The sequence below is a fragment of the Eulemur rufifrons genome, chromosome 19, assembly GCF_041146395.1.
Source record: "Eulemur rufifrons isolate Redbay chromosome 19, OSU_ERuf_1, whole genome shotgun sequence".
Taxonomy (NCBI): Eukaryota; Metazoa; Chordata; class Mammalia; order Primates; family Lemuridae; genus Eulemur; species Eulemur rufifrons.
Genome location: NC_091001.1, coordinates 24,341,119 through 24,362,291, shown reverse-complemented (window position 1 = coordinate 24,362,291; position 21,173 = coordinate 24,341,119). Strand labels below are relative to the sequence as shown.

At 33.0% G+C, this 21,173-nt stretch overlaps 1 protein-coding gene across 4 annotated transcripts in view; it reads left to right on the top strand.

Moving 5' to 3' along the window:
• The window catches only part of SLIT2 (slit guidance ligand 2), a 345,922-nt gene that overhangs the window by 5,840 nt on the left and 318,909 nt on the right, over nucleotides 1-21,173 (top strand). For all 4 annotated transcript variants that reach the window (XM_069493906.1, XM_069493904.1, XM_069493905.1 and 1 more), the window contains exons 3-4: nucleotides 237-308; nucleotides 10,329-10,400. In XM_069493906.1, the coding sequence (XP_069350007.1) occupies nucleotides 237-308; nucleotides 10,329-10,400 (144 nt within the window). The remainder of the gene's footprint in view (nucleotides 1-236; nucleotides 309-10,328; nucleotides 10,401-21,173) is intronic.

Sequence of the window (21,173 nt, the reverse complement as noted above, 5' to 3'; positions counted from 1 at the left end):
TCTCGAGAGAAACTGCGTTAGTATTTTCTATGAAAGTTTTGTGATGTGGACACTGCCATTTCCCCTTCCTGAGTGCTTTCTAATATATCATCATTAAATTTAAGATTGGGTCTCAAATCAGAGCAAAATTTAACTTTTATAAAAGGAAAGAGTTTACAAGTTTTCAGTTGCTGAACTGAAATTTATTTAGATGGTGAGTGGAAATACTGAGAAGCATGTTATATTTTGCATTTCAGTCAGCTAATGGAGAATAAGATTAGCACCATTGAAAGAGGAGCATTCCAGGATCTTAAAGAACTGGAGAGACTGTAAGTATTTTCAATTCCAAACTTATGACAACATAGCTGTATTTTTAAAAATACTTGCATTTCAAGGATCATCTTCAATTTCATGTCTTAGCTTTTGAAAAGTTTTTTGAAAGAAAAAGAGGATGAATGAGTAGTTTTCAGACTAATTTTACAGCAAGTAGAATTTCTGGATAAAAAGTACTAACTTGTAATAAAGAACAAAACTACAGATTTACTTTCCTCAGACATTGATTTCCTTGGTAACCATTGTGTTGGTACTTAAAAGATGTACCTGTTTTTCTTATTGTTTGTCTGGTTTGTTTTATTTGCTTATGAAAGAAGAAAGGTGGTTCTTTTACTTGCATTAATGGTGCATTATGGAAAAGAGAAGTTTTGCTAATGGTTATTTTAATTTCCATGCTGTTGCTTTGTGTGTCATTAGTGACATTTGAAGAAATATTTTAAATTCTTACTGATAAAGGTTTGCTTTTTGATATTTAACACTTATGGTGAACATTGTTAGTAACTTTTACAGTTTTATTTCATTATTCTATGCTAGCTTTTTAAATATTTCTGCTGGAAAAATCAGTTAAAGATTATTAAAGTAAGAACTATGTTACCGAAGTGTGGTTGTTTAATGTTGGTTCTTTTTGTTCCAAGAAGATTAAATGTAGATTTCAGACTTCAAGATATACTTTTTCAAACATACAGTCTCATGGATTTATATATATTACTTGAGTACCACTTTTTTAATGTTTACAGTGTATGTCTACAAAAGACAAAACCTCTGTCTGAAATAATTAAGATATATTATAGACTTTAATTTGAAGTATGAATTTCATGTTTTATTTGTCTTGATTCAAATTTGGTATGTTTGCATTTTAAGGGCAAATAAAGGGTCTAGTAAAAGTAGCAACAATTATTTTAATAAGATTTCCTACCTGCCCTAATAGTCACTTCAAGTACAAATAAAATTTTTCTTTAAAATAATGAAATATTTTCATTTTAGGAATAACACAAATTCAGATTCACTGGGCCCAAATGCAGAAATTAATTTGGTGTAATTGTCCGTAAGTGGAAAAATGGCTTGTCAACTTCTAAGATGTTTATAGACATATAGACTACATTTTTATAACCTCACGTAAAACACAGAAATGTCTACTTTATATTACTGGTAAAGCTTTCTCCATGATAAATATTACAATATAGGGGATATAATTGTGGAATGCAAAGTAAATTTAAAATCACTACTTTCAGCTAGTTTTTTTGGGAAATAAAAACAAGATAAACATTTGGTTTAGTTCATAACAAAGTTTATGAATTCCTAATCTATTTGTAAATATATAAAAATGCTCTGAAAGTGTGTATTCTTTGATCTCCTTCATGGGCTATATGAATAGCTAATTCCTAATGAGTAACCTATAAAGATATTTTAATCCATTCATTTAAGAATATCAATATAATTTAAATGTTTGGTAAGATAAATAGATAGTATAAATTACCATTTAAACATTAACAGTTTTTTTCGAGAGTAACTTTTAGTCATCACATGGAAATATGTATTATTTTGGTTCTTAAACAATTTCCAAATCATTGAAGGAGTCTTGATGGCCGTTTATGAAGTCTCTATTTTGGTTATACTGTAGTTTTAAATATTTTCAAGAACACTGGAACTAAACAAACTTTCTCATTATTTTCCAAGCCACTTCAGAGTATCATCTGAACTTTCATCTTGAGTAAATTAACTTTTCTTAAAAATTATTAACCAGATGTTGTGTGATCTGAAATTTGATTAGAGTTGTAAGTAGGTACTAGTTTTTTACTTTACTTCCCCTGGGAATGTCACTTCATCTCAGAACAATTTTCTGTTGTACTAAGACTAAGTCAGATGTTTCAGAGTGGGAGGAGGATTTGTAATTTTGAATGAAAACTAATATATATGCAGGACTTCTTTAAATCACCCCAGCTGTTGGCCGAGAGCAAATATTTCATATTTGTGAGGAAAAGCTGAGAAAATTCCTTTTGTTTACAACTGCCAAGTCCATCTGATGGAAGCACATTGTTATCTGACAGCCAATTCATCTCCTTGGGACTCTGGAATTCAAAACCATTTCTTAGGAACATTGTGGATACACTTTTCAAATATTTATTTTTTTAAATACATTAAATGGCAAGGCAGTTTTGCTAAAGAATGCATTCAAGTTATTGTGAAACAAACTATTTCAAATTTTGTTCAGTTATATTGTTTTCAAAAATAAAAATAAAAAATACCCAGAGAGTTCCATAATCAAATTACTATGGCCTGTGATATGTATTGTTATTTTAGTCAGTATAATGAACATCACAAAAATTGCTTGCTTTTTCAAAAAGCTGCAAGAGACAACATGAGAGACAGGAAGTAATCAATGAATTAACTTTTAACTATGTGTTGTGTCAACTTATGTTTTCTAACAATTTAGATGTGAAATTTTAAATTGGAGCTCTAAATTATGGAAAGGTGTACAGCAGTTTTATATTGTAAATGCCATTCATATGGTGAATAGTGATACAATTTTCATTCCTTGTATGAAGAACAAAACAAAATAAAAGCATTAATTTTATTTGTGTGTAATTCATGGTTCTAAGTTATTTTCATTTTAAGATGATAAAATTAAAACAATTCCAAATAATATTTTGTGGCTATTTCAAAGTTATAAAGTTTTTCTTCCTATTTTATGTTGGTGGAGTTTTAACTTGATCTAGAGAAAGAAGACAAATGTAAAAACAACATCTATGCCTTTTAAAAACTTCAACTTTTTAATCTGTAAGAAACAGGGTCATGTTGATTTGAATTTAATTTTAGCATGGAATGAAAGTCATTATTTGTAAGTCAAAGCATTATAGCTAAGAAAGAAGGATATTTTTCCACCTCAAAGAATGGATAAAATACAAAATTTTCAGACAAAATGTCAAGAAGTAGATGAATGTTAAAATCCTGCCTCCCTCTCTCTCTTCTTTTCTTCCTTTTTTTAACACCCTCCCTCCCTCCTTCCCTCCTTTCTCCTTTTCTTTCTTCCTTCTAGTGTATAGAAAACATCAGATGACACATCATGATGAGAATGTGGTTATGAATCACTGTAAAAGGAATACGTTATAAGCACGCCTACATACCATGAGCACACATTATTTCCTGTTTTGACAGTTCGCTACTATACTCCCAGACCTAACATGTGCAGTGGCAGGTGTTCTAGGATGCTCTGTATTGCCAGCAGTACCTGTATATCTGGGATGAAAATGAGGCCTTGAGAATGTTCCTCATGTGGATTGTATTAGCAGATCTCCTAGTAATCAAAATGTTCAAATGAAATCTAATGTAGATAAATGACTAGTTAATGCAATGGAAATTAACTGAGGAAAAAAATCAAGCTATAAATAAGCTATAGGAAAGCATCAGAACACTTGTGAAGTCTGATTTTTTAAATACTTCACAGGAGATACCTGTGCATATCTGCAATAAATTCTTCATGCAAAATTATTCATGCAAGATTTTTCTTGGCTGGTACATAATGTCCTAGAGGGTTAAAAAAAATAACATTGGAAAACAGCAATTCTGTGGGCTGGTGTAAAATTCTGTTGTTCACTTAGAGTTTATGGGATTACGCAAGCATTAGGTTCTATTTTATGGCCTTTTATGGGGTCCCAGGCCCCATCAAGGTTCTACTAGTGAAAGTCATCTGCTCCTTTTGAAAGTTCCTTAATAACACAAATGCAAGGGTAAGATAAATTTTTTGAAATTTTTTAGAGTTGTCATTTTTAGGTCATTTGTAATTTTTTCAAGACTTAAAAACTGAAATTCATATATGCCTAGATTATGTTAGTGAGAACCAATAGCATACCATGGAAAATCCTGGCTATTAGGCTTTGCATGAACATTACAACCATCTCATACCCTTAAAATACAGAAATTGCAGAAGTGATAAAGGCAAGCATATGGAGTGTTCATTTTTCCCACTAATGATGTGTAAATGTGTGCTTTTAAGACAAATATTGCTTTAAACTCCCCAGTTTCAGTATTGTTGGGATTGAAATGACATTTTTCCTACTAGCTTTGTCATTTGATACTCATTTTTGCTTGAAAACTGAGTTCTGAAACTCTTATTATAACAAGGCCTTGTAAGGAATCTTGGAAAATAAACCTGTTATCTTAGATATTTTAAAGTTTCCACCATTTTAATTTAGAAAAATCTAAATCCCTTTAAAGTAGAGCCTAAATTTGACTAAATACTACACTCTGATGAAATGATATCTAAAAGGCAAACTTCTTTATTTCTTTCTTTTTTAAGTGGTACCGAATTAGTTCTCCCGGCATGCATACACCATTCCTAAGCACGTGACAGGCACTGTGACTAAGGCTGAGGAACCCTAATGCTCTAGGTTTTTGGGGGCCTTTACGTATGAGTTCAAGTAGAGAATATGTTGTAGAACAGGTCTGAAAGGCAACACTGTTTATCCTCTGTTCATCCAGGATCTAGAGATCCCTTCTGCATAGTCCTACAAGTTTATAGGCAACACATAACACATATTTTTTCTTAAAGTAAGGGCAAACTAACAGTGCTAATCTCCTGGGGAAAGAATGCAAGCCCATCTTCAAAAGAATTGTTTTCTGGTATCTTTACACCTAAGTTTAAAATGACTACAGTCATTTTCTTGGAAAGTCCCTTTAAAGAACACCTCAAACTCTGTAACAGAGGCTGAGTATGCACATTACACAACATAAAAATGCTCAAGAAATTGGGATATCATTAAATGTGAATTATTTTCACCTGCTGATAAGCGATATGGACTATTTTGAATTATGTTTTCTGATTATAAGGTCAGAGAAAGCTTTAATGCATGTGCACTATTACAAATTTAGCAGAGCATTGAATCCATCTGAGAGGGTTTCTCATGCACCGTTTCTTTATGGGACTTGAAGTTGAACGGTGGTGAGAAGGCCTGTTCGCTCTTTGTGGACCATTTTATAAATTCTGAAGAAGCGAGGCTGTTTATTTTTCCCACATCTGTTTTGGGCCCATCCTTTGTGGCAGTGTTTGCTGGATGCTGTGTCCTTTATACCTCCCCTGAAATGAGTAGTTTAGTTTGCACTGTTACAATGTATTTGTGGAAGCAGTGAATGTCAAATATTTTAATTCAGTCTTTCATTCCTTTGGGATACCTTTCTGCTTGAATTATGACTTCGAGACTGAATTTCACAACTTTACATAGAATGAGAGACTTTTTCTGTGTGGACTTCATATATTGCAATTATCTTTTTTTCAAAGTGAGTTTTATCTGCTGTACTAGAGGAATATTGGTTAACATGCTTTCAGAGTAAAAACGTGGTAACAGTAGGGCTGGTTTGGTATTGTAAAAATTGGAATATTGATTTATAACAACATTTACAAAAATATTTGATTGTTGTCTTTATAGCATTCGTTCATTCTGGATGCAGGTAGACAGTTATGGAGTACTGGCTATATGCTGGTTGTTTTAGATTCTGGCAATAAAACATAAGGCATAGATTATCTAGATACCCCTGTTGTTAGGCACCTTGTAACTTTCTCTGCTGGTGACTGGTGCCCCATGGAATACCAGGCAAAATATTCATTGATTGTATTGTTGATAATGCTTTCTAAGGAGATACAATCACCACTTCTCCCTTTTAAAATCAGGAACATCAGATAAGGGTGACATCAGAAGTCCTCTGGTTTCAATTCTGCTGAGAGATCTTGCTTACATTTATACATCTTTCAAAATTTTAGTTTTCTCATGTTTAAAACAGGAATAATTACTATTATATCTCATAGTGGTGGTACACGAGTTAAGTGAGATAATGTACATAGTTTCACAAAATACTTGGCACATAGCACTTAACTCTTACTGTGCATTACAACACACTTCTTATTTTTCAAAAGCTGAGTTTAGGAATTATCTGAGCTGCTAAAGTGTGCATAAAATAAATATGACTTTTTTGCATTCATATTTACTATCATTTCATTCTGATTTTCTTCTTGCCATATTATATAATCAATAGAGGAGAGGTGAAGAAAGTTCAAATTCCCGTTAAAGGTTTGTTTCAGAGTGTTTTTCATAATCTCTCAGAATCTGCAGAGAAATATCAAAAAATAAGGGACAAAAGAGGAAACAACATTTTCATTAGTAAGTATTGACCTCCCTAACATGGAAAACAAAGGATTAAATTATCATTGATATCACTGCTGTAAATACAAACTTTATTTTATTTATGTGGTACAAGATAGATGTTAAAATCTTCGCTTTAAAAATATTAGAATAAAAACATTTTATAAAGAGAAGTGGAAATTTACCTCAAAAGAAGCCAAAAGAGGGAGGGAATTAATTCTACTCTTGATGGTTTATATATGAGAAATAGGGGGCTAGAAATGATAGACTTTTTAAGGCGACATTTTATCGAACACTAATTACAGGCAGCTAACAATACCTTATATTTACAATGACAAGTAAATATTAAGTGTAAAATTTTCATTGGCTTTGGTAAAATTGTTTTCATTTTACATTTTGTTAGATGAAAGGTTGTGAATATTAATTGAGTTGAGGTGAAAGTTGGAAAAAGTAAGAGAGTATAACCTCTACCAAAGGACAAGAGTCACAGGAACAGCTGGCAGAGGATAATTTAAAACAATACTTGTCAATAATGCCCTTCAAATTGAGGTTGTTGAGAGCCAGCATTTCAGAAGCTGTGGTGTTTTGTGCAACACGGAAATATCATTCACCCCTCTGAAAGCCCCACTGAAAAATAGCTGGTAGCACATAGCAAATGGTTATTGGGATCCTTCTTATTTTTGCCTTGAGAAAAAGTATCTTAGAGAGATAATTGCACACCTTTTTGAAACCGTGAATTACAATCTAGAGAATTCTCAAACAGTCCTAGGATCTTGTGGGCAGCTTCCATCCAGGAGTGATGACACAAAAGATAAATGTCATTATACCTCTGTTTCTCCTTGGGCACAATTAGTTGTCCCTGCTCTGAACAATGGTTAATTGACTCACCTGGTCTGTTTAATAGCGCTAATTTATTTTGGCTTCCATAAATAATATTATGCAATGTTTTGATTCACTGCATACTGTTTTCCTGTTTTGGGACTATCAGATTTTTAACTTCAGCTCATTTACATTAGAGTTCTTATTGTGACATCATCTCTTCACGCCATTGAAAATTTTTCTGTGGCTTTAGAAAGTAGGCTACTTTTTCTTCAGCTCTATTTAGTAATTGTTATACACCTTAATATTCTTTAAAGAAATTCAGATTTTTTAAAAAAAACCATCACATTGTAAGCTTAATATGTGTTAGCTGTTACTTGTGGAGTGAATTAAGAACCACTGGGAATGAGAAAATGATGATAATAATTAAGAAAAAGACACTGTGCCCAATCTGAAATATCTCCTTTCTCACAATATATGAAATTACACTGATATTAGACCCATTAACAAGAAAGCTAGTAGCAGCTCTCAAGTCACGTTTATATCTTCATTTGTTTAAACACATTGATTCCTTCCAACTTCTAGGTGATGTTGAAAACGTGTGGGGTGAAGGGAGGTAGGCAAGGAAGTTGGTAGAAGAGAAAGGAGGAAGCTCCTATCTGGGGCATGTGAAAGTAGGTTTGATAGTCCGGCTTTGGACAGCTGGAAAGTGGCATGAAACCTAAGGCAGGTACCCCAAGGAGTATGCCAGAGAATAATTGGCCTAATATAAAATGCATATGCTAAGGCCTTGCTGAAGTGTATTGGTATGCAAAGAGAACAGTGTGTTCTCATTGAGCATTTCCTAAGGACCTACTAAGTGCCAGGAAAGATTAGGAAATGTTGAGTGCGAACAGACTTTTCTCTGTGCTTTTTAATATGGTTCAAAACCTACTGAGTGCCAGGGAAGAAGGAAAGGATTTAGTCTTTATACTTGAAGAGCTCACAGCCTAGAGGGAAAGAGACCAGTATGTGAATAAATATAGTACAGCGTAAGGGACTCTTACTTTATCAAATGCTATGGGGACACAGCCAAAGGAGGCATTAATTTTATGTAAGAGAATCAGGGGAAGTTTCACAGAGGATGTAAGAAAGCACCATTTGGAGAAAAGGGAAAGCACTCTGTATGGAGAGCTGCATCTGAAAGGACTAGGGCCTTGCGGAACATGCTTCCTCTGGAGAATCACAGATGAGGTTTGTTAATCAGGTGGTTTTTATCACCTTATGAAAAAGCTCATCTCTGCCATTTCAGAAATTGGGATTGGCTCTTTGGGCATTGGGGGTTCTTCCAAGAGTAGTTGCTTTCCTAGAAAACCTTCTCATTGCCACTATTGCAAATATTTGTAATCTATTTTTTAGAGACAAATATAACAAAGTAATAATTAAGCTATATTTTATTGAAATTGTATAATGGTAGACTCTGGAAGTACTTCTTCTTGAATCATACCCAACAGAGTACAAATGAATAAAAGCTTTTGGATTCACTTTAAATTTAACCTTTTATGTGCTTTATTCATAAAAATTAGTGCAAATGGAAAGTAAATCCACCCTTTCACCACTAGGTTTACTATTTGCCCCCTACTTGTCTTGGCATACATTTTTATTAGGATACATTTTATTAAGTGTTAAGAATGTTTCTGTAGATGACTAATTTCTTAATAATATGAGTTCATGTAACAAAAGTGATGGTTACCATCATTGCCTTGTGGCATTTGAGAATTGGAAGAAGTAATGAAGTTCACCTGATCTAGCTTGCAGAATTTCCCTTCATTGCATCCTTTGCAGGAAAAAAAATGTGTAGCCTCTGTTTGAATATATTTGGAATAAGGAGTTGAGAGATTCCATTTCTTAATATCTCTAATTCTTAGAAAGTTCTTTGCTATAATCTACTTTCTTAGTAGTTACAATCATCTCTCCCATTTTTTTCCCTCTGGAGACTAAATAAGTGTAATTCTGCTTCTAGCTGATCATCCTTTCAATATGTCAGGGTTGGTATGCCCTCTTTTCCTGCCCCCTTAACATTTATCTTTAAGACTTAAGAAGTACCTCTGGTTTCTTCAGAGTGACATTAGTTTCTGGAACTACTCTTCTCTGGACGTAAGAAGCTTTTAAATCATTTGCATGCATTTTACATCAGCTTTTTATCATTTTATTTAGATTTGGGGAAAGCAGAGAGATAGAAATTGTTTTTAATTAAATGTTAAATTGTACATTTAAACAGATGGGATTGGGATATTAGTACATCAGACAGAAACAGAATTTGCCTGCTCTTTATTTAGTAGTTGTGCATAGTCCAAAAGAACTTAGATACACAGCATCAGGACTTAAAATTGAGTTAGAGTTGCAATCAAATTCTTTTCTAAAACATTTAAAACATTCCAATATCAGTTAAATATTTAAAAAACATCACTTAAACAGTTTTGATTCCACTATGTGTTGTAACTCTGAGTCTTAAATTCATTTAAGGTTTGGAAACTGTGAGTTGAGTTTTTGAGCTTTGGGTCGGTTTTCTTGATTTTGCCTATGGAGACAAATGATGCTGACATTTTCTCATACATATTTTTTTTTTCTGATGAAATGAAAAGCTAACAAAATGGAAATTTCCATCTCCCCACAATGCCTTGGCTGAAGATTTAGGTGATTTGGGACAGTGGATGAATTATTTTAAGACACCATTTGCTGTGATATTTCTGCTGTATATTGAAGTCACCTAACTTAGGCTCCAAAGTCTGAGTCACGAAATCCTTTATCATTGTGCATATTCTGGTTGACTGATGTTGCACGGGATTTGAGTTTAGAGTTTAGGCCCCAGTAATCATCCTCTGAGTAAGCATGATGCAAAATTGCTTTAAAGAGTCATGTAACAAAAGGTGTAACCAACTTTTGATTTGCAATGCTTGAATTCTCTTGAATGTCATTTCATTCTTTCTTGAAATACAGGATGAGGCATGACACTACCAAATCACGGTCTTGTTGTCGGGTATTTTCTATGTAACATAAGCTTTGTTTTTGTTTTCTCAAAAGGCGTTTAAACAGAAATCACCTTCAGCTGTTTCCTGAGTTGCTGTTTCTTGGGACTTCGAAGCTATACAGGCTGTAAGTAGACACAAGTAGTTATTGTTGCTTTGGGTAGTACCTTGAGTTTTATTAAATGTATTTTGGATCTGTTTCCTTGTGCTTTCCTGGAATCTGTTCACCAGTAGATTAATGGATTAAAAGTTTGCTTTTTTTTTTTTCTTAAGGAGATTTATGATTAGTTTTCCAGTGATTCTAATTGTTTCATTTGGTTAGCATTTTGTGGTTTGTGCATGTGTTACTGTAAATGTATTATTCTTTTTTTTGGGGGGGGGTCATGTGATGATGGTGAGATTTACCTAATTTTTTGTGGAAACTTTTGATTACATTCTGAAGGGAAAAATTGCTACTGTGCTTCCTCTGAAGAGGAAATTGGCAGTGTTTTCTTGTAAAGTTGAGGTTTTTAATGTCAGCTTTTTTTGGAATTGTTTCTGTAGTCAAATACTAGTGTTCATTAGTCTGAAAATATCATTATAAGGTATTTAAAGAAGGCTGTAAAGTTCCTCTTAAATTTGTCTTTTAAAGCCAGAATTTCAAACTCTGAAATGTGAATGACTGTAAGGCAAGGTTTTCATATCAAATACGTCATAGATTGTTAAAGGAACTAGTTCTTTAAAGGAGCATAATGTGAGTATTAGGGAGAATCAGTTTTTCCTCCCTGGGATGCTTGTTCGCTGAGCTAATGTGTAATAGTGAAAACACATTTTTGAAAGCTTTTAAAATTAGATTTTCAGCCATATGAATGATTTTGTGCAGATGGGAGATAAGCTACAAAGTGTTGGGAAAATAAATAGCTATGATTATTGGTGTTCATGCATGTTGTGAAAAAACTGCTGGGATATAGAGAGTAAATTGCTCAGAGGGGCCCCCACCTGGATGGTGCGGAAGTCCCATGTGGTAGTGTTTGCAGACAAAGTGAGCATAATGCATTTTTCCAAACTTGACTTTGTAGCCAGGGCTTTAGTATTGTTGTTATCAGTTCCTTCACCCCTACCCCTGTTGTAGCCAGGATATCTGTTCCGTTCTCCTGCTACCTTAACTCACAGTAAACAGAACTTCCCCAGCTCTCATACCAGATCTTCTCTCTAAAGAATCTGACTTTCCTGACTTTGTTCCTCTGAGGATAACCAAAGTCGCCTAGCAATCTTTCTCCTCTTATTTTTGTTCCCTGCTGCTTAAATTGGCCCAATTTAAGTAAACTTTAAAAAATCAAATAAGGGAACCTTGTAACTGCCTTTTTAACACACAAAATGTCTAGGAACTCTTTTTACCAAGGAAATGAGGTGTAGATTGCTATAAAGATGAAATGTATGCGTGTCAGTTGATAATTATTTCCAAATATCTGTGCTTAGTTTCTAAGAAGGGCCACAGAGTTGATTTTAATAGTTATTTCACTGCCTGATCTAATTATTGGGGATAGAAAAGATTTTTAAAGAATTAATTTACAGGTTAATATACAAGGAGTACTGCTAAATTACTGCATTGATAGTAGTATACATATAAAAAAAACACACAGCAGTCCAGGAAATTCTGTTTTCTATGCACTATAAAAATATGCTTTAAACAGAATAACTGTTATTTGAAATTAAAACTATTAAGTCAAAGAGAATAAAATGTAGGAAGTAACTTCACTATCTCTGAGAAATAAGAATGTTTGATGTTTAGTCTAGAGGGACTTGGATCAGCTTCCCCAGGAGTTTTCAGGTGCTGTAATCCATTGCAGAATCCCCCATCAGCAAATTATATTCTGTTTGACATTTTGCCCTTTTTGACAGTATCATATAGTAGACCAAGTGATTTTCTCTTATGTTTTGTTATGATTTTATAACACTGTGCAGCTGCTATATGAAAGAAAATGACTTGAAATCTTTAAAAAGTGAATCAAAGAAAAAGAACCCATAAAACTACAAGACAATGTTTTCTAACTGATTAAAGGCATGTTAATAAATGGGAAAATGGGCAGCTAGAAAATGTGTTGAGAATTTTTATGTGCCTGTTTGGCTCAAAAGATTTTCCCAGGAGAGTGATAGAAGCTGAAGCTGTGTTTGTTAGGTGGAACTAGTTGTACGAGGGACGTGAATATTTAGGTATGTTTTGATATACCTGAAATTATACCTTGGTAGTTTCATTCTTAGTATTGAAAACAATGCTCCTCATTACTGGGATTTGTTACCTCATGAAGGTACTGGATACACATAGAAACCTTGAAGTGTAATATTTATTTGCATCCTCAAATCAGAAATATTTTTTTTGAGTTGAGGAACTGTTGCCTCACCTGAATTAGACTTAGGTGAATTGTTAACAATGATATTTCTCTTGAGAGGATAAGTTATAAGCTGTAGGTGAGTACTGTTTTATGATGGTAATTACTAATTAAATTAAACAACCACCATTAAAAGTCTTTAATAAACAAAGGAACAAAAGCTTGTGGAGCTGACGGGTACAGGTTCAGATTTTCTTCCTATGGTAGAAGTGTCCAGTAGCATACCTGAAACAAATATTCTATCTATTTTTCCAAATATTTGGAAAAATGTGCACAAACCTACATTCAAAAGTGTCTTTTAAAATGTTCATTTTAAAATGAATAATTTTCTCAGAAAAAGGATACATGACAGAAAAAAGGATGCAGAATTTTTTGACAAATAATGGGGGAAATTTACATTGGGAAAAGGAAAGTATTTGACTGGTTGTTACAAATATTTATAAAGTGAACCACAGTTGCCCTAATGTATAATGCAGTAAAGACATAAATATCTAGAACTCATGAAAGAAATTTAAAATTTTATTTTCTCTTTTTAAATAAAGGCGTGATGCTAATATCTAAATTTCTTTTCTTATTCTATCTTTTGCTCCTTCTTAATACAATTTTTCCCTAATATGTCATCAATAAAATAGTTTACCAGTTCAATATATAGTTTATACACTGATGTTTAATTTTTAGCATTGTTTGCTTAGATTAAAGCTAATCTGAGGTACTGGACATTGTGCTGATTTTATTTGAGCTTTCGGGATAAATAATCACCATTTGACCCATGGCTGAAAAAAAGATGCCAGGGGAAAAAGCGCACATGCTTTTTGCAAACTCTAAATGCAATATGAAAGAAAAAGAGGGTACACTGAATATGAATTATGATTCGACATGGTTGGTTGCTGCTAGCGGCCAAATATGCTTTTCCTTTGCTGTCTGCTCCAATTTCTCTTTGGACGGGTTGAGAGAGCACTACATGTTCAGGTCAAGATGTTTGCTCAGAAATAGTAGTACAGTTGCAGCTGTGTTTGTTGGAGCAGGAGACTAGTTTAAATAGCATTACCATTTATCCAGTCCATTAACAGAACTCTGTAAAATAATACCAACTCTGCATAAACTACAGGACAGTGTAATAAAATTACAAGCACTTGTTGACAGATGGGAAGTGTAAGTAAAGGGAAAGTAAAATACGGGGCAATAGGTTATAGGTTTAAAAAGACAGCACATAGTTTTCTTAACATATATAGAGACCCTCTCCTCCCCTTTGCTCCTCCTCCAAAACAGAGGTTGCATTTTTGTCAACCTAAGAGTGAGGAAACTTATTTTTAGAGAAATCTGGTGCTGGTTTACTGAAAAAGAGATTGCAGTGAGTTTTGAAACAACTGATTATGATTGACTGAAATTTATGAGTAGCATATACAAATCTTCCTGATAAATGTAACCTTACAGGTGGCTTAGGAGTGAGTGATTCACACTTTCTGATTTGAGTTTGCAGCTACTAATCCAGGCTCATTAGAGAGGAATTTCATTGGTAGTACTGTGGTTAGGCATTTGGTTATAAATATTTGATTTGTGGTTTTCAGTTTATTTCTTTGAGTATTATTATATTTACTCAGACTTCTAACATAAGCTTAAGTATCTAAAGCATTTTGTATAAATTCATTTTTCATTTGTATCTATTGAACCAAAACTAAACAAACAAACAAAAATAACTGTATATGTCCCAGGGACTCACTTTTTTTTTTTTTTTTACTTCCTTGAATAAAATCTTTTTATTTCTGGTTCACAAGTGGCATTTATTATTCCCCAGCGAGTTTTAGAGCCACTAAATTCTCTAACATTATAAATAGAATTTTTAAAGCCAAGGACTCTTTTTATGGCCTAGTGAATACTTACCTGAGACAAATAGATTTTGACTGCATAATTTGATTGGCCAGGTCATAATTCATTTGCTGTCAGATAGGATCTCAAGTTCTCAAAATTATTTTTGATAACTATAATAACTGGGACTTTTTAAAGGGGAAAACTTAATTTTTTATTAAGGTAATAAATTGATTTGCTAAACATAACAAATATACAATTAAGCTATCTTTATTTTCCTTTCCTCCACTCCCATAGAAGGAGCCTTGGTTTTTTCTTTTTTTTTTTCTTTTTTAATAGTTATAAGAACAACATGTGTTCATTGTAAAAAGGTTTAGGAAATTCAGAAAAATTGAAAAGAGAAAGTAAAAATTATTCATTATCTCACCACCTGGATATAACCACTTTATACTTGTTAATTATTATTACCTTGGTTTTATTTTATGATTATGCATACAAATGTTGATTATACATGTATTATGAAAACATTTTTTTTTTAATATCCCCGGGGTCTACTATAAGGCTTGACCTTTAGAAACTCTCAGTAAGTGTTTGATGTAGTGAATTAAATCTCTGTTGGGTTCACGGTTTGTAACTCGAATGAGCAAATAGTAACTCTGGGAAGGCATTATGAATAATGGAGAACCAAATTAAATTTAAAGGATAACTTGGCTAATTAAATGTTTGGTCCCCTTAGGTTTTATAAGCATTGAAGAGTTTGAATAGACACGGCACAATCAAAATGATAGCTTTTTCACTTAAGCAGAATATCCCTTAATTTAATATAATGCTGTCCTTATATAAAGCTAACTCTCTAGTTCTTGGATGTCAATTTAGTCTGTTAGGATTCTTGTAGTCAAGCATAAAAGCAGAATACAACAGTGGAGCCCGTGTAAAAATTCCTCTTGAATTAATTTCTGCCAGCTCTGATTAAAGTGTGGGCTACTAGAGGTGTCAGGTGCCATAGTTTCCTGCTTCATTTTACTCTTGGCCTCTTTGGCCTCTGCCACAATAAATTCGACAGTGGTTGTGCAGGAATTGCAGGTTACAGTTGCTACGGTTACCGTTGTCCAGCCAGATTGACATCATTACTCATCTAGCGAGCTGCCATGATAGCTACCGCTGATTTCTATTGCTGAGATTGCCAGAGAGCTTCATGTGCTCAGGATGAAAGTTCTTCAGAAGGTGGTGTGTCTGTGTTATAATGTGGTGTAAGGAAACGCTATTCCTATTGTACACTGCTCCTTTGCTAAGGGGAAGAGATTGACTTTTCATCTTTGAAAACAAACAACCAATAAAAGACATAAAACTTAGAAAAGTGTTAACTTTCAGTGATTAGAACATGAAGTCCTTTATGACTTAACTCGCTGATTATTTATTATCACTGGGGTCAAGGACTCTGTTTTTGCCACTTAAAAAATAGAGATATACAAGGAGTATTTAATTTAAAAAGATTACCATTATATAACCAAATGTTTGCTTTCAAGTGGATAGACAAAAGACTTGGCATACTGGTGTCTGAACCTACTTCAGAGTTGCCATTCCCACTGCCATGAAAAAGAAAGTGCAAACCATTGAGAAGGACCTGCTTTTGATTTTATTTTTTTAAATCAATGTGTAATCCTATGATTTAAAGGTTCTAAATCCAATGAAGATTAAGATTGTGTTTGAGATTTTGCCAGGCCTGGTGTATATAGTTTTTATTTCAAAGGGATTACTAGTAGAAGACTTGTTGCTGGAGAAAGCCAAAAATTGGCAGGTTTCTGCTGTTGCCAACGCACAGAGTGGATTCTCTGAATGTGAAATTCACAGCATAGCTCATGGCATAGGAAAATGAAGTGCAAGAAGGTCTTTACCCCTCAGCTGTACTTATTTCAAGGATTGTTTTCCCAAATGTAGATGTTTCTGTCCCTATAAACAAGTACTCATGGTATGACGGCTTAGATTTGTAGAATATTGTGATAGATACTGGGGAGAGAAACTGGCATAATATGTGGCCCCACCACGTAATATGTGGTATTTTTGGGCTTTGACCATTGCTAACATCTGACCTGTAATAGGTGAATTAAAGCCTGGAGTGTTCATTGAGAAAAATCTTCTTTTCTGAAACATGAATTTAAATATATATGGTTTTCATGCCAAAAAGATATCTTGTATGTACGTCATCAGGTAATATTGTAAAATTTGACTGTAAAAATAATGAAATTGTCACAGCAATCTCAAGATTTTAATTTGAGGACTTAAATTTATATAAATGTTATTCCTAGGAATAAGTATTGATAGAGTTTTAGTTATATTTAAGTGATGGTAATGTACTTACATATTTACATTATGTTTTAAGACACTGAAACCAATTTAATTTATATCTTAAGGGAGTTGGCATAAAATGACAATATTTAAATGTCTCTTCAGGTATCTGTAGTTCTTTTATCTTTGGGTGTTAGTAGATACCCTGGAAGCAAATTTTCTTATCTGGAAAATGGGAATGATAATGCTATTTACATTCTGGGGATATGGCAGCCATAATTTAGGTTCTGTATGCAAAAGAATATGGTCAGTTTTCAAGTATGTTAGAAATCATATTTATATTATTATTATTCTCTTATTGCAAATAAAAGGAAAATAATAGTCACTGCGGTGTTTTTGCAACTTGTCCTTAGTCAGCAAAGTTCCTGATTCTATTGCACCACCCTCTGGCATTTATCCTCAGTATAATAACATGTAAATATGCATAGTCACATTAATTTTTTACCACTACAAATTGACATAAAATATGCTTTTGCACCATTTTAGTTCTCTTTACTTGGTTGCAGACAGTACATTATGGCCAGGATATTCTTAATGAGATCTCTTCACACACTCTCAGTTGATGATTCATATATAAAATTCTTATATAAAATGCATTAGGGGTAGAAACAAAGAGACTGTGACTCAAAAAGTACTTATGTTAGTCTGTATATTTAAATTGCTGTTTTAATGATGTTTTTCCTGAATGACAAATGAAGGAAAAATATAAATTATTATAGTTAGAAAATGCTGAGTAAACTCCTTAAACCAGAGGTAAACTATTCTGAAAATTGTTCAGAAGATTTGCATAAAGTGCTAAAGAACATGTTTTACTACTAATGTAAATTTCAGTTTCTAAAATGATATGATAATCCTCTAGCCTTGTGATGTATAAATATGATTTGATCTGTGGAACATTGTCATCTTTATATGAATTGCATATGTGATTTTGAGTGCATTTTTAGGCCACAAATTGTGTCAAAATCCAGTATAAATAGCAAATCTTTTAACATTTAAGTTTAAAGAATGTTACATAATGAAATAGATTTGAACCAGAGTTGTTTTTGTTGGTCATAATTTCAGTACTTCTCATAAATATAGAGCATTATAGTTAGAGAAATGTAGTGTACGTCCCTGTCCCTTCATTACTTATTTCTCTTAATCTAGTAATTACCATCATGAGTTCTTTATGGAGGATTAACCTTGAAATATTTGATAAACTGTGATATAAAAAACCTTTGAAAAGAAGTTTAAAAAGAAACTAAATCCTAGAGAAGGAAGCAATGAAAAGTAAAAAGACCTGTCCATGGCAGTACCCATGGTCTAGGGTACAACATAGAGGTGTGAAATGTTATTAGGAGAACATATGTGTCTCTTGAAACATCCTCCAAATGAGAGTTTACAGCTAAGTACGGCAACTTGATTTAAGTGTTAAAAAAAAAAAAAAAAAAAAAAACTTAAAGGGAGAAATAAATAAGTCAGGAAACAGAATGGGAAAAAATAGCTTTGCCCCATCATGATAGGTTTCTTCTACTAGTGAAAGATTAAAGCTTGAAGTATGTGAATAGCTGAGAACAGCACAGAGAAAGGTTGATTGCTTCCCCTCCAACAGTTCCAATTGATTGAAAAAAGCCTAATTTAAAGTTCTGTTTGTTCTATGTCTTAAACCATCAGAATTCTCTTTTAGGACCGGAGGAATGCTCTGGAGGAAAAAGAATCCAAGGATAAAAAGTCATTGCAAGCCAACAATTGTTCCTAATCCTCACAAAATGCTGGAGAAATTAAATTTATTCTTTATTGCTCGAAGTGTTACCTAGGTCACTGGGCGATGGGAAAATTGGACTGGAAGTCGAGTAGGCGCAAGCTTTGTTTTGTGTCTAGATGCTTAACCTTAGACAGGACAAGGCATCTTAGAGTGTTGTGGGAACTGGGTTCAGAGCATTAACACCAAGACTTTTATTACCCCGGATTTATAATAGGCTGTGCTGTCAGGAGATGAAAATGTTGTGTTTACATTTCAGTGTTAAATGATCATTTAATTAACACCTAAGGGAAAAAAAAACTTGTGAAATTCTTAGCAGCTTTTATTGTTGGTTTCCTGGGAGGTTTTAATATCCAAGTTTCATTGAGATTTCTTTTTGTAAGTAGAGACACAAAAGACATTATAAACTTTTTAAGGAAGACAAACAATTTAACCTTGACCCTTTTTTTCTGAAATATTAATTTAACTTACATTTTAAATCTGGTATACTTATTTAAAAGGCTTCTAGACTAATATATTAAAAATACATCTTAATTGAATACTTTGGTGTAAACACTTATATATAAATATTACTTAACTTGCATTCTAAAATTTCTACCGTAAAACATTTGCAATTACTAGTTTATCTTAAGAAGTTTTATACATTTAAATTAGCAATTATAAACATTTTATATCTTTTAAACTACTGCTCTAGTTACATTGTGTTAAGAATCTGGCTTAAAGTAGGTATTCATAGGCAAGCAAATTCTATGATAAAAAGGTAAATAACATTATATTATTTTCTTCATTATTCAATTTAAAGATAGTTACTATCGTGATGAGAGAGGTGTATATATAGACAGTATTCTTTATAGACAGTATTTCATTAATATGAAAATTCAAATTCACTGCTTTAATTACTAAAAATTAGATTTTACAAATGCCTTAATTTACTCCTGCTCTTTTATGAGAAATTTAACTTAGTCTTGAGGCAAAGTGATAACATTTGGAAAATATGTACTGTCAGATATTTTTTCTAAAAATATTATTAGAATTTATATCTTCTCTCATTTTTCCTGGTTAGGAAACTTCATATTCAAACGTATGAAAGTTAAAGTGAAATCTTTCTTAATTTTTCCTGAAATAAACATGCTGTTATAATGTAGGTTTACTCTCTAAGTATACTGTTTTTATTTATACTGAAACAAAAACTACTTTTCCCTGTGTGGTTTTTTTTTTTTTTTAAGTTTGAATTCAAATATTTCAGGATAAAACCTCCTTTCTTCATTATTCATGGTAGAAAAGTGCAAGGAGTATTGAATGTTATTAAAATCTCTTAATAGAAAGTCCTGCTTTGAACTGAGCTTTATATTCTCACTCACAAAATGCTGCTGAGCGTCATGTTGGCACTTTGTATGATGTTATATGCTCTCCTTACTTCTATCAAGTTTCAGCTTTTGTGCAAAGCTTCCCTTATTTTTTTTTAACCCACATTCATCTTTTTCTTCCCAAAGCTTCTCCTCTGCCCAGCTTCTAGCCCCAAAACCCTTAAGTAGGAATATTGCTTTAAATTTTATCTCCTTTACATAGGATCCACCTTTTGGTTGAGGTAGTCCAAAGACACAAAATGTTTAAAGGTGTGAAAGAGAAAGAGAGAAAGAGGAGTAACAAAATCTGGTTATTTAGTATACTGAATAGCCTGTGTATTGTGAATGACATCGTTTGTTATACCTACTGATATTCCAAGCCAACCAGGTGATATGTGTGTGGGCGAGGGGGCAGAGAGTGGATCATGGTCATACCATCTTCATAAAGATGAAGAATATGTATTTAGCACAATCATAGGAAATTTTATTTAACATATATAAATGTGTTGCTTTTATACTAAGAAAATGCTATGCTTTTATACTGAGAAAGTAAATATTAAAATTTCATACATTAGTTATTTGGAATCTCTGCCTAAAACTTTTAAAAAGAAAGATTTCAGTATTTATTTTAGATACAGACTCTAGGTTTGCCTCTTAAAATATAGGAATAACTGTTCTAAATACAGTGATGCCGTAAAAAACATATTTGAGAGTTACTCTGTTGAACCATTTCATGTATTGAGGTTAGTAGATAAGATATCTAGAAATACTCTTACCTGACAGTCATTCGTTTAGTTAAAATTAACTTCCCTTTTGTACCTAACTCTTTCACCTGGCTTTAAAGATCCACCATAATCTTGTTCTACATTACCTCTTCAACTTTATCATTACTGTCACAACGTATATGCTGTATCTCAGGAGGTAAGCAGATTTTCCTGATGCTACCTGGAAATTCCCAGCACATTTCTGGACTCCTTCCTTGCCTCTTTCTACAAAGCACAGTTTATCCTCCTCATATAAGCCTCACCTCCTCTGTTAAAGCTTTCTCAACTGCTTTCATTCACCTTCACATGATCATCCTTTATAATATAGTAGTTATGAGTACAGACTGTTGATTCAGGCTGCCTGCATTTCAGTCACTGAATGTGTAACCTTAGGAATGGCACTCAATTACCTGCGCTGTGACTCAGTTTCCCCTTGTATAAAATGTGGATACTAAGAGATTGTACCTCATGAAAGTGTTGTGTGGAGCATTTCCTAAATGAACTAGACTTAGCACAATTTTTGGCCTA